At 39.6% G+C, this 16,215-nt stretch overlaps 2 protein-coding genes across 3 annotated transcripts in view; one reads left to right on the top strand and one right to left on the bottom strand.

Annotated features, from left to right (window-relative positions):
* The window catches only part of LOC138014283 (CD151 antigen-like), an 11,841-nt gene extending 9,827 nt beyond the window's left edge, over nucleotides 1-2,014 (top strand). Inside the window, exon 7 of the mRNA XM_068861322.1 lies at nucleotides 1,208-2,014. Within this exon, the coding sequence (XP_068717423.1) occupies nucleotides 1,208-1,261 (54 nt within the window). The 3' untranslated portion in view covers nucleotides 1,262-2,014. The remainder of the gene's footprint in view (nucleotides 1-1,207) is intronic.
* Nucleotides 2,015-3,394: 1,380 nt separating this feature from the next.
* Nucleotides 3,395-16,215, bottom strand: part of LOC138014560 (nucleosome assembly protein 1-like 1) — a 36,445-nt gene continuing 23,624 nt past the window's right edge. Inside the window, exons 16-22 of one of the 2 annotated variants that reach the window (XM_068861666.1) lie at nucleotides 16,099-16,121; nucleotides 14,808-14,882; nucleotides 13,329-13,367; nucleotides 12,945-12,983; nucleotides 9,235-9,342; nucleotides 5,064-5,117; nucleotides 3,395-4,155 (exon numbers count right to left, since the gene is read on the bottom strand). In XM_068861666.1, the coding sequence (XP_068717767.1) occupies nucleotides 4,120-4,155; nucleotides 5,064-5,117; nucleotides 9,235-9,342; nucleotides 12,945-12,983; nucleotides 13,329-13,367; nucleotides 14,808-14,882; nucleotides 16,099-16,121 (374 nt within the window). In that variant the 3' untranslated portion in view covers nucleotides 3,395-4,119. The remainder of the gene's footprint in view (nucleotides 4,156-5,063; nucleotides 5,118-9,234; nucleotides 9,343-12,944; nucleotides 12,984-13,328; nucleotides 13,368-14,807; nucleotides 14,883-16,098; nucleotides 16,122-16,215) is intronic. The other variant, XM_068861667.1, reaches the window with a different exon arrangement.

The raw sequence follows: 16,215 nt of genomic DNA, 5'->3' as shown, positions 1-16,215 counted from the left end.
AGTTTTCAATTCCCCAGTTTTTCTCTGTCCTTGTGTGGGTCCAATCCCATGAGTAGGGCTAACGCTCACATGGTCTATATGGATAGAAAACTAGTTATTCACATTACCCTCCAATAATAATAATAATAATAATAATAATAATAATAATAATAATAATAATAATAACACTACTGGAAATGAGCTGCCCATGGGTAGACAATCGGGACCACAAAGACAAGGAGAAGACCATGAAGTACGCCCCGCTTCGTCTAGAGCTCAAGAGACACTACCTGGGTTTTAACATCGTTCAGTACAACATCATCATTGATGTCTTGGGAGGGTACTCGAAAGACCTCAAGAAGAGCGTCAGGGAGCTTGTTGGATCAGAAAGGAGTACAGCAGTGTTAGGCAGAATGCAGAAGTCTGTAGTCAGCAGTTCACTCAAGATTGCAAGATCTTTGAAAATCATGGGCTGAAGACTTCATCTTAGCCTTGTGTTATTTTGTTGAGTTTTTGAGACATTAGGGACTAGCCACTAGGGCTTTTTTTTTTTTAGTGTGTACATATGTAAATTTTAAACATGTTAGCTGGCCACGTCCTAGACGCCCATCTTTCGTGGATATAGGTTCTGGCATCCATACGTTTTAACTGCCATAATAATAATATATTGAGGAGAAATGTATTAACTATACGGCTTTAACATTCGAAAACATTCAAATCAAAGCAAATTCAAACGTTTAGGCCCTTCGGGGGGTATGGGGGGTCCTGGAGTACCCGGAGAAAAGCAGTAGGGGTGCAGTTAGAAACAATCATAAACTCAGCCTGCTTGCTGGTATGGCGTTCCCTCTAGGATTTCAACCCAGGCCTCATCGATGGAATACGAATGCTCTTGCTCTTGCCGTCACTGCACCCCCCCCCCCCCCCCATAGGCCATTTCCCAGTTTATTTATGCCTGCCTCCTCTTCAAGGCGAGTCTAAGTGCGAAGTTTTTGTTATTGTAATCAGCTCTACTTTACAGATGAATGAAAACTAATTTTTCCTAAGAAAAACTTCGCACTTAGACTCGCTTTGAAGAAAAGGCAGAAATGAACTCGGAAATGGCTTATTGCTTAAGCTCCCTAAAATCATAGGCATCCTCAACATCATCGTCATCTTCCTGTTCTCATGTCTAAATTTACCTTTTGATCATTGCCAACAACATAACTAAAACATTCATTGTGTCTTTCAGTTAATAGGGATGATCTTCGCGTGTTGCCTCTTCTGCTCTATTGAAGCCGACTAGAATTTATCCTCAGGAAGTTGAGCGGACGTGACCTTCCCCTTTGTGATTGCATAATTATCTCGTTTTTGTTCAGGAACGTACCTTGAAAAGTTCCCAAGCGTGATTACGGACTTCTTTTCAATTTACGTTCATCCAAAAAAATGTTGAAGACGATTAAAAGAAATCTCGAGACTTAGAAAGATAATAGAAAAGCTGTGAACTAAAAAATCTTCGAAGAGCATTGGCTTTGTGCAACTCAAGCTGAAGTACTGAATGCACCTTTCTTCAAAATGGTCGCCATTTTAGTATTCTCTTGTTTCCTTGCAAATTGGCCCTTTTGGCCTCGCTTTCAAACGTAAAATTCAAAAGAACATTTAACCTCGAACGGGGCGAACGAGGCCAAAAGGGATAATTTGCAATAACCAAAAGAATACTAAACTGGCGGCCATTAGCTGCCATTGAGTGCAGTGTGGTGACGAACAATCACGTTAAGACTGTATAAAGTAACTAAAATTGATGCGCATTGTTGGCAGATGACGTTTAGTAATGAATTGGATAAGGAATTTTACGGGAATTTTTTGTGTAGTGGACTTAGACACTTTATCTCTTCCCCGGGACCTTTTCTCAGCAATCGGGTGTAAACTTCCTGGGAATGAGCTGCCGGGGATTTTGGACGCGCAAATTTATAAATTAAATTTTTTCCAAGTTTGTAGTAATGAATTAATAAAAGGAAGTTCGAAAATTCAACAAAGGGATATTATAAAGATTGCAAAATTTGTTTGAATATTTCTTGTGTATTAAGAATTAAAGAGAAAATTCGAAACTGTCGAGTAACGACTTGACTGTTTCTGCTGGGTAACCGATACGAAAAAACATCCCCTCAACTAGACTGCACAGAGCATGCGTAGTATGACAGTTGCTCTTGCCAGTCTGACAATCGTACCACACCATTGCCAGAGGACGAATAGGCCATTTCCGAGATCATGCCTGTCTCCTCTTCAAACCGAGTCTAAGTGCAAAGTTTGTTTGAAAATTAGTTCATTCCTATGTAAAGTAGAACTCACAAAAACTTCGCACTTAGACTCGCTTTGAAGAGAAGGCAGACATAAACTCGGAAATGGCCTATTAGTGAGAGATATCAAAACTGAGCCCGCAATGAAACAAGGGAACGTTTGGCATGGGTCGACCAGAAATGTTGCAGGTCAATCAATTTCGATAAATTCGAGAACTTGGTCCAAATGTTAAATCTTTCATTAGTTGACTCGTTCCCAGGATCCTCTCTCTTTCTCCCTCAAGAGAGGGCCCTGGAAACGAGGTTGCAAATTGACAAGTTATCACGATGACGTCACTTGAAACCGGTCTAACTATAGTGGTTGGCACAACACATCAAGGATTAATACATTTGCAAAGTAGTTCACCTTCTCAACTGTTTCAAAATTGAATTTCAAATGTATTTCATTCCACTTGTTAGCGGTTTCCCAACTGAGTACCGTAAAACGAAAGCCTGAGTAATAATTTGGCCAATCGCAAAGGAGGAAGGCGATCAAATGAGCCAATCATATAACGTAAATAAAATACAAGGAGGCAGACATAATCGCGGGAAAACGTATGCGTTCAAGTCAGTTGGTTTTGCTCTTGCCTCCGACTGGCTGTCAAAATGCTACCAGATTTTTAAACCAATCACCCAGCGTAGAAGAGCCGAAGTGTATTCGCGTCGCTCGGTCGAAAACCGCTCTCACTAACGGTAACCTTTTTGGTTAAGCCAATGCTTACATTTGGTTCAGGTTCGGGTCCTGGCTGGGGACATTGTGTTGTGGCAAGACATTTTACTTTCACGGTGCCTCTCTCCACCTAGGTGTACAAATGGTACCGGCGAAATTGCTGGGGGTAACCCTGCGGTGGACTAGCATCCCATCCAGGGGGAGTAGAAATACTCCTAGTCGCTTCATGCTACAGAAACCAGAGATAAGCGCCGGCCTAATGGGCCTTCCTAGGCTCGTAGCAGAGACTTTACCTTTTTTTACCCAATGCTTGCATTAACAACAACTTCATCAAGCAATTCCAGTACAGTAATTAATTTTCAATCAGTACTCAAGTTGCGTTTAGGGCTTTCTTGCCCAAGAATATAAAAAAAATAACCAACACCAAAGAGGATTACTTTTCCGCTTTTAATAGTCGATCGAACGGAAACAATGATCTGTGCCGAGAAGAAAAGCAAGGCTTTGCGACATAAAAGAAACCAAGCTCAACCCTGTTACAGCCATTTAAAAGCCAATTTCTTCTGACTTATCTCACAATGTCCGCAAGAATAAATTGCAATTGTTAATTATTGTTAACAAGTTAAAAATCAGGGAATCAATGTTCCTTGCTCTTAAGTTATGGATTGTTTATTTTTCCACTCAGTGTAGGCCAGAAGTGGGAATTGCCTTTACAAGACTATTTGCTCATCAAACGCAAAATGTTCGACCGGGCAGTTTCTTGAATCTCATGCAAGCTTTTCGGCAACACCTTGAAAGAATTTAAGTCGAAAAAGCCGCGATGATCACACGACAAAAATTGCAGCACTGAATACTTTCAAATTGTGACACTGAATCCAGTAGGATCAACATTAAATCGCTTACAATCTCCTTCGGGATGGAGAAAACGACATACTAACATCTTCGACCCGGAACATCTACCCGCCTCAAGGTTCTGAAAGCACTTTTTCGATGAGCCAACAGTGAATGGCATCGCGTGTGATAGAATATTAACGCTATTGTGAAAATCTACTACTTGCAGGTATTCATAAAATAAATAGCAAGTTCATGTTCCATTGTGCATTGTCATGTCGGACTTTAAACCAAACAATTCGATCCTTCAAATCAGACGTCAGTTTCCCATCACTGGTTTTTACATTCCTGGGGTTTTTCTCCATCCTGCAACAAGGTGTCAAGACAAATGTCATGAGAGTAGGGCTTTTACGTGGTGAAGTGTCAGTGTCACTTGGTCGGAGAGGGGGAAAAAGTCGTCGGCGAGCACCGGGCCATAAGTGAGCTCCAGCCTCGATCCAGGGTCGCAAAGGAGAGAGAACATGGGAATGAGGTTGGCGGTTTTCCACTTCGGCAACTACAACAGGAAATTTCCCGCCTTCTTTGGTTTTGCGGCACAACGTTTGGGGATTGGCTGGAAAATACCGCGCCACAGTCTACGCCAACCAGATGCAAAGACAAAAACAATTGCGATTTGCTCGCATTTGCTTTGCAATTGGATTATTTGAACGTCTGCAGCTGTGCTTCCTAGTCAAGGAAACTTCTTGGGTTTCGTGGGAGTTAAGGGCAATCAATTGAAAACAAAACCGCTCTAAAATACAATATGATCGTTCTGGATTTCTACGTGAACCCTTGCCTCGACTCATCGCGTTCTTTGTTCAAAGAAGTCGAGTCCCAACCTTAAAAAAAAATCGAAGAAACTGTGCAGCGCAATATTGCGGAAGAATGGTGAAGGAAAGTTCAAACATACGCCCGAGGATTTAAAATGGGATCCACACGGTTCGAATTGCACTCGCATTTTTTCAGTTGCTTTCAAACCACTGATAAATAGGGAGTACCCTCGAAACGTCTGGTTCAAATTTTAAATTTAAACTTTCCTTTCCCATTCATCCTCACCTTACCGTAGCAAAGTTTCATCTAAAGCACCTAACTTAACTATCAGCCTGACCTTGTTTTGAACAGCGAGCGTCTTCGATTCAATAACAGCGTCGGCAAAGTTTTTTGTATACTAAAGTATTCCTCAAGACATTAAAAAGTGTTGTTAAGTAGCCGATCATTATATCTTGGAGACTTACCTGGGGTGGTTGGTAATCAGGGTCATCGTCGTCATCTTCCTCACCATCCCCTTCCTAACAAACAACAGAGGCGAACATTAGAAGCAAAAGCACCCCTCTAGTGAGCGAGTGCTGGCATTAATTCCCCGCTGATCCAACATTCATTGTCTACAAGGGAATCTATGCTAACGTCAATGTTACAATTTGTTTCATTAACATACTATTCATTAGTTGACTTCAAACGGTATAAGAACTTTATAAACGTAGTTTAATTTCCAATTTTAAGCATTTTAGCTTTAATAACGAGCCAGTTATTAGCCATCAAAAACTAATGAAAAATATTTTGGGTGGCAAAGGTGTTAAATGATCCCATACACAAATTGTGTAAAATTTCGAATTTTCAAAGCATCATTGCTCAGAGAATAACTGCAATATCGGCTTCAAATTTTCAGAGATATAGAGGATATTACATGGGCGCGCGGAGATACGAAATTTCTCTTCGAGCGCTGAAAAATATTTCACGAGTGAGCGCAGCCAACGAGTGAGACATTTTTCAACACGAGAAGAGAAATTTTCGTATCTCCAAGCGGCCATGAAATATTCTATTTACTGTATAAACACCACTAAAATACTAAATCATTTCACGAAAGGCATCGAAAGGCGTGATTTTCATATGTAACCATAGAAACAGTGATCTCTTCACGTGTGGAGATATCATGTTTTCGCGCGAAAGCTCACTTGGTATTTCACTGGTGTTTGTATATATAAACTCATTATGCACTTCCAATATTCGGTACTTTTTTCTCGGCTGACTGATTAGAAAACGATAGCCTTGGGTTAGAGCGGTTTTCAATTGAGTGTCGAAAGTAATTAGCGAATTGCTTTGGTTTAAGATTATTTCACTCAGTGATTGGTTCAAAGTTCTCGCGCCATTTTTTCAACCAATCAGAAGTGAAACCAAAACCAATCGTGGCTCGCGCGAGCACATTTTGCCGCGCTTTGTGTCGGCTTCGTGTAATTTCTTCGAGTTTTGATTGGTTTAACGGATTGTCTCCGTCCTTTTTGATTGGCCAAAGTAATTACTATGGTTTTGGTTTTACGACACTCATTTGAAAACCGCAACCTCGTCCCCAGGGCCTTCTCCTCTACGATTTTCAAAATGGCGGCTCGTCTGGAGAAGACCCTGGCAAACGCTGAACTAACACCTTTGTTGATTAGCCCATTCATACGAACACGCTGATTGGTTTAAATACATTCTAAAGAAATATGGCGGACGTAGCGAGTGTTTACACGAAAAAGAAAGGGCTTTAGGAGGTTGACTTGCAGTTCAGTTCAAGCGATGCTGAATCAGACTGTCATTAACGATTCGAAAGGTGAATCTTTTCCGTTATATTTTAATTTAAAAGATGTAACCTGTACCACAGAAGTAGAAATAAGCGCGGGAAAATATACATAACGAGCATGTAACTTAGACAGTTAGCGAGCTGCAGCTCATTACATGTGGTCTTATGTGCGCGCTTTTTTGTTGTTCTGTATTCATGTGCAATTAGTTTTTCCGCGTACGGAAACAAAGAAGAGTTTGAAGCGTTCTTTATGTTCGAATTTCAAATCTAAAAAGGAGCTTTTGCTCGTTACAGAGCACTGCTCTAATATACGGAAAATCGCCTCTATTTTCTTGGACACGTACATGTATTCCTTAAATGTAGGCCTTCTGCCTGTATTAGATTTAGGCTTATTTCAAATCTTTTCAAATGCACTATTTTTTCTAATAATTATATTGTTTTGGTGGCCGAGGCTGAATTGAATATTTTTATTTTCTGCCGAGTTTACGTTGAAAATATTCTTGTGAATATTCTTAGATTTTAGCATATGGTATTTATGGGTATCCGTATTTATGTTGTCAAAAGATTGTATTTGCTGTCTGGATGGTGTTAAAGTAATTTTAGAGCCAGCCTATAGGTATTAAATACATATTATTTGATACAATGCACATGACTTCTTGCAGAAATGTTATTAGTATCAAACTTACTGCCAGTGCTATGTTTGAGATTCAAATGTAAAATACGTTTACTGTATTGAACTCAGTGTTTCTGCCAGACCGCACCATTGTGGGAATCCTGCATTGCATTTAGAGAAGGCCCCCAGAGAAATGGAGAAAGGGCCAGTTTAGCCCTTTACTTTTACAAGGCTGCATGCAGGCTTAACCCAGGGATAGTATTCTAATAACCATCCCAAGGCTCAAAATTGTGACCGATATGGTCGCCAATGAACTAACAATGTACAATGCGACTAACATTTGTTTCTTGGCGACTAAAAAGTCTAGTTTAGTTGCCATAATCGCGACTTCCTTTCGCTACGTTGAGGACACCTTATGTTCTTCTAGTAAGCCATATTGAAAGATCTTTGTTTCTTTAAAACACTTAACATAAGGAAAGAAGTCAATCCATCCTTTTGCTTTGCTGTGTCTCCCTATAATGCAGTACAAACCCTTGGTCATTGACTTTGTCTTGTATGCCTTTGTATTGTTCTTGACCCAGGTCCTTCATGCCAGACCTCTGGCAACTAATTTTTTTGGTCCAACTATTATCTATTGGCCCCTTTCCTAAGAAATTTACCCCTGAAACAAGTCTTCAGGGGCCACTTTGGCCCTCAAGTATAATTTTCTGGCTAAAACACTGAACTATGATGCTTTTTTCTCAGTACCTGGCCAGGGAAAATGGTTCCTGTTTTATTGTGTCTAAACACTTACATTCCTTACTGTGTTAGTTTTTCTATAAGTGGTGGCCTTATTTCAATTCTTGTTTAAGTAGTGCACAAGAGAACAATTGTTTACTGTAGATAAATTGCCATCTTGATGAAGCATCTTAGCACTGAAAGCGGTCAATACAACATTTATGAAAGCTGCTGTATATCTTTTAGTGTATTCCACAAGCCAAGGCAACCTCAAAAGTAAGGTTTATAGGTGAAAACATTTCAACAGAGTATTAGTTACTAAGAGAAGATATGTAAAAATTACATATTCCAAAGTAGTATTTTTTGATCCAGGCAGTGAAAACTATATAATGTATCACATTGAAAACGTTTGTATTAATCAAGCATTCCCAACCTTGTCTTCAATCAATGTTGGCGTAATAAAGGCATGTTGAAAGAATTTGCACTGTTTTTGTCTACTTGTGTTGGTGAACTTTATACTACTTATTTGAAACCTTTTACATTCTTCAAAGCTTTTTACAGATAACTGGATGGGGTCTGGGGTAGTAGTTAGAAAGGTTTTCCTACCATTACTGTTTCCAAATTAGATTGTTTCTTTGGTCACAGCAGTGATTATTATCGACCAGCAACATGCAATAACAAGTTGCAAATTGCAAATTCCTCACCCACACAGTGTACAAATGTGCAGTAGTCACCCACCTCTTCGGAACCTCTAATTTTATTTGCTCCCGGACTCATCCACCTCTATTGTTTTCAGGAATAAGCCATTGTTTCTGTTGTTTATTTTATTGTTTTCTTGGCCAATCCTGTTAAACCTTACGAGAGGTGCATGGTGCCTCCAAATGTGTGTTAGAGGAACATTAAACAATTACATGTCTGTTTTACAGAACTATTGTTCAGTGAATGGAATGCAATACCAGTGAAGGGTCCAGGAAGCCTGCCCCACCCCCTATTTTGGGTAAAAATAGAAAAGAACGCAGATGGAAGAAAAGCCGACTGGGCAGGCAAAACAAACACAAAACCACCCCACCCCCCTTTAGCTCAAGGTCTGAATCTGCCACTGAATGCACTTGCAAACACTATTTTTTATGGCAAGCAATTCAAGTTCAATGATAAAGCAACTTGAACTGGGTTGTTACAAAATGTAGTGTTTGTAAGTGTGTTACACTGTCATGTGAACAATAATCTAATGTACAACCAGTTGAGGACATGAAAAATTGTTTAGTATTCCTCGCACACATCATTTATTACTTGCATAATGACTTCAGCATGCTTCTTCTCTTGTATGGGGAAGGTGGAAAAGATGTGCTGAGCTGAGGTCAAGCAGTCACATTCCAACACTATGGCATCTAAAAATTTTAGGGTAAACCCCAGAGCAGAGTCAATACTGCCAAATCTCCTGCGGCTTCCTCCAAGGTGTAACCGGTATTGTTTAAGGATCTCCTTTATTTTAAGTCTGTAGGGTGGAAACTGTTCTTACTTTGTTGGTTGGAGGCGCTCCCTGAACACTCTTTAAAAGTCCATCTTCCCTTTCAGCAGCAGTACAATTACTACAACAGTACTGTGGGGAGGGTGGCTGTTGAACTGGCTGTGGAGAGAGTCACTGTGAGAGGAAATTGTCTTGCCCAAGAACATGACACAATGTCTCTGGTCAAGGCTCAAACCCTTGATCCGGAGTCAAGCATATTGACCATGAGGCCACCACGCCTCCACATCAGACATTACAGAATGTAGTATAATTAAGCAAATGCAACATAGGAGCATTTATTTGAGTGTTTAAATGATTATGCATTATTACATGATCAGTTTAAAAAAACCTTCTGCCATCTTTTCAACCAATCAGAAGCATTTTAACCAGTACCAATCTTAACAGGTTGTCACAAATCCCTTTCTCGCACTTTGCATCACCTACATATATACAAGTTTATTTGATTGCTTCATTTGATGGTCTGTGCTCATTGGGATTGACCAGAGTTCTTACTCTGGTTTTAGTTTTACAATGCGTCATTGAGCCCACCCCCTTCCAACCAACACACTTAAGAATTAAGACGTAGAATAACTATGTAATTTCATATGCATATAAACAGTATTTTCTTCCATTTTACACTTAGTCTGGTGAAAATTAAAATTCAACAACACATCTTTCGATAAACTCATTCTCAGTATTATTCTGCAGATGTCATTTGATAAAGAGAACAATGCAACCGGTCATTTTGGCAAACATAGTTTACTGGAATTAATTGGTGTTCAAGGTTAAACAATGGTAAATCAAAGCCTAACAATTCATGCAAAAACTTAGTGCAAGGAAATCAGTTTTGTAGTTTGTGGGCTGCAAATAGGATATACTTACATAACAGTCAAACTTTTTTCCCAGGTTAAACAATAAATAATAAATTAACAAATTATTGAAAAAATTGTTTGTTTTCTTTTAGTAATTCAGTAGTTTGAAAAAAACATAAGTATTTACCCCCCACCACCAAAAAGGTTACTTAAAATTTATGGGCATGAAGAACATCCACTAGCCCAACTTAAAAATTAACAACAATATAGCCTTGGGTTATCAGGCAATAATTTCATTTGATTAAGGAACTGTGTGAAAATGTGGTTCAGCAAGGAATTGAAAATGGGTTTCCAGATTGTTTCTAATTATTTATACATTTTCCTATATACATTCCGATTACAGTATCAGCCAGAAATAGGTTATAGAATATCACCTATACAACGTAAGTTTTTGCAAAAATTAGATTCTCTTGCTCCTAAGTTTTTAATTGAATCCAAAGCCTAATAATCATATAAATTTTCATACCTGTAGATCCAAAAAGGGTCAATTACAAGGGTGTGTAGTGCTGTTTTTAGGTCGCGTGATCATCAGAGTATATTTTTAAGTCATTTAAAACTGTATACTGATGTGTATAATTAGCTTAAGACTCAATTTAATAACTTCTGTTAATTAGACTTAACAAAAAGCGATGCCTGTGAATTAAGGAAATCATTCAATCAATCGATAATTTAATTTCAGTCAGACTAATTAAAATAAGGTTATATAGAGTTCATTACTTCATGTTCACATAGCAAGTTGGAGTATGACTCGATCATCTTGCTTGAATAAGCTTAGTAATATGAGGCCACAAAGAGTTTTTCACTCTGTACTTAAGAGCAGCTGAGTTTTTCTCTTTGATGTTCAATCTGATTTCAATGACAGTTAAATAAAGTGAGTACGAAAGTGTAATAAACTTACAAATGCTCACAACGTTGTATTGAGATACTTTTTTGGATTTTTGTACACGTACTTTTAAAGCGCAAAAGTCCTGCTCCAGAATTAAAACGTCCGTAAAAATATTTCATCTTACTGCGAAGCCACCACTGCCTCGTGTACAAACTTAAAGCGTTCTTTGACCGGTGTTTTGCTTCCCACGCGATGCTTCGCCGCCATTTTGTTTTGGTCTTTCTCAAAATGTCATGTGATAAAAATCTCCAAGATTTTTGGAGATTTTGTACCACGTGAGTTCAGCGTTGGCCAGGGTCTTCTCCAGACGAGCCGCCATTTTGAAAATCGCAGAGGAGAAGGCCCTGGGGACGAGGTTGTTGAAAACCGCTCCAACGAGGGAAAAATTGTAAACAAAGATGCTCCTATAAATATCTCAGGGGAATAATAATAATAATGCCTCTATTTAAGTGTCTGTCAATGGATTTAGCACAAGAGCACTAATTGGGTCAGCAGCGAAATTGACTCAAATCAAATCATATTTGTTTTTGTGGAGAAGGGAAAACCGGGTTTATCTCTGCAAAATCCTGTAACTTTTTCTTTTTTTTTAGGTCGTGGTAGGGTTGGGTTATTGTTTGATGTTTTTTTTCTCTTTTGTTTTCCTTTGTGTTACGTCATCCGTGAGTTTCACAGGTTTTTACACCGATGATAAACCGGGAAAAAGGAGTACCCAGAGAAAACCTCTCGGTGCAGAGTAGAGAACCAAAAAACTCATCCCACATGTGACACCGAGTCTGGGAATCGAACCCGGGCCACATTGGTGGGAGACGAGTGGTCTCACCACTGCGCCATGTCTGTTGCCATTTTCGTTTGGACATCTCGAAAAACGTGAAGCCCTTCTTTTAAGGCCTCAAAGTTGTTCAGATGACCACAAAACTGACGATACTATCATTTTCACGTTCCCTGTTTAGGTTAAGAGGGAACCTTGAAATGCACAAAAACCTTTTACCATTTTCGCCTGGACATCTCGTTTTGTAAGTGCTGCAAAATTTTACTGTACACAAAAAAAGCAAAGTTTGCAGTCATTTGAATAACTCATTCCCGAGTTGCTGTGTGCCTCAGTTTCAAAGCGAGTCCTGGTGTACAACCATTCACTCCGACGAAGGGATAACGCCCGAAACGTCAGCTTTCTAACTTCTTTACGATGGTCAATTTTACCACATCAACTCAGTTGATAACTGAACCCACTTCTGTGTTTCACTTCCCCACCAACGTAGCGCCACAGTTTTATCTTTATCCATTTTGTGACGTTAAGACTAGACCCATGACTCTCACAGCTCGGCCATTGCTCTTAACAGACAAATGCTTCTTTGACACCGTTTGACAAGAACTTAATTAGAGATGGCCTTTGTGCAATCTATGATGGCCGAGTGGAAGACATTTGCCCAAAAAGTGACTCTAAGATCCCAAATAAACAATGATGACGCTGGTAAACAAAAAGACGCCAAGACGAGGATGATGATGACAGAAATGATGATGCTGGCGAAGATGTTAGTGATGACTACTGCAACGACATTAGGGAGCCTTTAAGCCAAGGACGGATACCGGAAGTGAACATTTTGTAGACAAGGACAGTAGTCTCATCCCGATTGTTAAACCAATCGTCTCTAACCGTGAAAAATACCTAGCAATATACATCTGGTAGTGCCAAGACAAGTTTAAAAGGAAAACAGCTCACTCCCGGTTGCTGTCCGTGACTCAATGACGTCGCGTGCTTAAACTCCAAATGGGGGAGGGGGGGAGACCCTGTGGCTTTCCAGACGCGGTCTGTGATTGGAAAACGAAACAACAGGTGATTCAACAGAAACTGTGCACCTAGCCCTGATAGGTTGAGAGGCTTAAGGTCAGAGGGACCAATGAAAAACTTTAGCAGCCTGGAATACTGACGATGACGACCATGAAAGCAATAAACCTGATATCTTTACCTCTGCTTCGTCACCTTCCTCCTCTTCCTCCTCTTCGAACTAAAAAAAAAACACACAAGAGATTAAAATGTTTCGGGTTTAATACGATATTACCCTGAGCTCAATTGCGTATTTTGGGGGTGGAGGAAAGCGGGTGTGGTGGAGGGATGAAGAGGAATGAAAAACTCGTGTTCTGTAGGTGCAGTCAATCAATAGGCCATTTCCGAGATCATGTCTACCTCCTCTTCAAGGCGAGTCCAAGTGCGAAGTTTTTGTTATGAAAATTAAGTTTCATTCATATGTAAAGTAGAACTAATTACCATCACAAAAACTTCGCACTTAGACTCGCTTTGAAGAGGAGGCAGACATGAACTTGGAAATGGCCGTTTCAGCGGCGATTCTTACATCATCTTCCAGAGCTTCTCCCGTGAAGTACAACACACCCTGTGAAGGTGAAAAACAGAAATCAAAATTAATCCAGTCACGCAAACTGATACAAAATGTTGTCTCAAGTGACATCTTTTTCAACTTTATACAATTAAGCGTAATCTAATGGGATAAAGGGCTGGTATGAAATATTGAACATTTGATGGATATCAGTTAGGCCGACTTCTTCAGTTTCTACAAAGTAAACGAGGTCAGATTATCAAAAAATTTCAGCGCAATGGAACGATACTGAAGCCAAAATTACACATAATGCAAAAATGGCCGCAGATAAATTATTCTTGTCTTTGTGAAAATTAGTCTGCGTAGCCTCGTTTTACAGCCAAAATTCCTTCAATTTGACACGTGTTAACGAGGCTAGTCTGGCTAATAGCCCTTTTCACGGTTAGTTTTTCTCATTTGCATTACAACGTAATCTAACGTGGGTGGGAGGCAATTTCGGGTTAAAACTACAAAATAGCCCGAAATTGCCTCACATACATGCTAGATTACATTGTAATGCAAATGAGAAAAACTAACCGTGAAAAGGGCGATTAACACAAAGCGTTATACGCCATTACGCCATTTTTGCATTCGGTCAATGGGCTTTGAAAACAAGAGCAATCAGTATCCTTGAATGGTGGGATGTGTCCCCTCCATAATTGAGTACAACGTCTTTCCTTCAGAAGGACCAACAATCAAACTCGATAAACATAAAACCTCAAGGCCTCACTCGAACAGTTTATTCATTTACTATTCATCTAAAATATGCTGCTAAAGGACAATATAAAACGTCTTGGTAAACATGCTTATGTTTGAATCCTATTTCGGGCAACGGCCTAATATTTGGATAGATTCAGGTCCCATATCAAAGTTCTAGAAAACCTATGGGTTGTCATGGAAAATATACCAAGCTTGCACTAATTAACAAATCGAAAAGTGGTTCAGCGTTGTCTGTACTCTTATCGACAACGATATTCGTCATCACAGTGGTCAAAATGTTGTGCGCCTCGTGAGTCCACAACATTTAAGAACACAATATTTAACGCCAAAGAAAGTTTTTATTCCAGAGCGTGACCAAAATCATGACACAAAGAAAGAGCAAGCGTTGTCTATAACTTCTTCGCAGTATAATTGGTTTATTTCCCAACATGGACGTTCCTGATTGGCTATTACATTGCGTGACAAATTGACGCGAGCATGACGCGTACAGCGTTGTCCAGACTCTTATCGACAACGGCAAATTAGCCAATCGGATTGCGAGATTACAAGCAATTGTGGTAAAACTGGACATTGAGCATTGAGCGAGGCATTCTTTTAAAATTTAAAAACCCTATTGCAACTTAGCTTTGACTTTCCTGAAATGCTTGACACGGTTGAAGCACCACTGGTGCATTCTAAATGGAGTATGACCTGTATAAAGATAGATTCTTTCAACTTGAATGGAAAATGGGTCATTACCTTGGGAACTATTCTCTCTCTGAAGAAATGACCAATTTCAAAGTCAGCAGCTAAAAGGGCCTCTGTTTCTTCATCCTGAAATGAAATAATACCAGTACAGTTATTATCAACCACAAATTTATCAAAAATGAATGTAGATGGGGGGGGGGGGGGGGGAATTGATATTGTTCCCTGCACAATACCCCTCTTAATTATCAATTCGCAATCTCTTCGCTAAGATGCAAACTAAGTTTTGGGATATATTGGACTTGTCCATAACGACCAAAGGAGAATGTTGAGATTAACAGTCCCTTTTATCAGTTGATGCACGCAAGCCAACTAAGAGAAGAGGCTTACGAAAACTTGGCAAAGAGGGAGAGGTGAAAACTTAATTTAGGCTGACACACAAGCTAGGGGCCACTAGGAGTTTAAGTGTAAATGTTGAACTTTATTTAAGGGAGAAGTCTTCTAACACTGGGGAACTAACTGGGAAAATTGAACAATGCAATCAAATCAAACGTTGGTTTGTGAAAAGGAAAGGAAAGGGAAAGGAACTTCAGTGTCTAGTCGTTTTAGCACTGGAGCACTAATTGGGGACACTGTAAACTGAAATCAACAATTAACACAAATCAAGTCAAATGTTGGTTTTTGTGGAAAGGGGAAAACCGGAGTACCTGGAGAAAAACCTCTCGGTGCAGAGTAGAGAACCAATTAACTCAATTTACACATGACGCCAAGTCTGGTAATTGAACCCGGGCCACATTGGTGGGAGGCGAGTGCTCTCACCACTGCGCCATCCCAGAGTAGGTGAAGAAAAGCCTCACAGAGCAGCCTAGAGAACCAAAAACTCAACCTACACATGACCTTCAGTCTGGGAATTGAACCAAGGTCACATTGGTGGGAAGCAAGTGCTCTCACCACTATACACACACATAAAAGCGAACATCCAGTGTTGTGACTTGATTGCCTTATTTTGATACACTCTCACCGATCCAGTTTTAAAACAAAGGAAAAACAACACACTTAATTGCATCCATGATAAGTTAAAAGTTGTAAATGGTTTGAATCCAGGAATCATATCATAATTAAGTGAAGTTCTCCACTCTGAAGTGAACTTCCTCTCAGGTTGTCGAAAGGTCATTCAATGTCATCCTAAACAGTACTTCTCTGCACTACAATACTTCACTTCATGTTGCTATAATAGTTAAAATACCAAAGAGCCAGGAACCATTGATTGAGAATTTAACTTCAGATTCTGCAAATTTTATGAAAGGTGCCCAAAATTCAAGTATCAATGACCTCCTTTACTCACCATATCAGCTTCATCTTCAGGAACTGAAATATAATGAAACAACAGTGGTAATTAAACAAAAAATCAACCAAGGTATTTTAAACCAAAAGTTGACACAACAACCATAAAAGAACGAGT

This window comes from Montipora capricornis, chromosome 8 (assembly GCF_036669925.1).
Source record: "Montipora capricornis isolate CH-2021 chromosome 8, ASM3666992v2, whole genome shotgun sequence".
Lineage (NCBI taxonomy): Eukaryota > Metazoa > Cnidaria > Anthozoa > Scleractinia > Acroporidae > Montipora > Montipora capricornis.
Note: the sequence above shows the minus strand (reverse complement) of the source record. Positions and strands in the feature narration are given on the sequence as shown.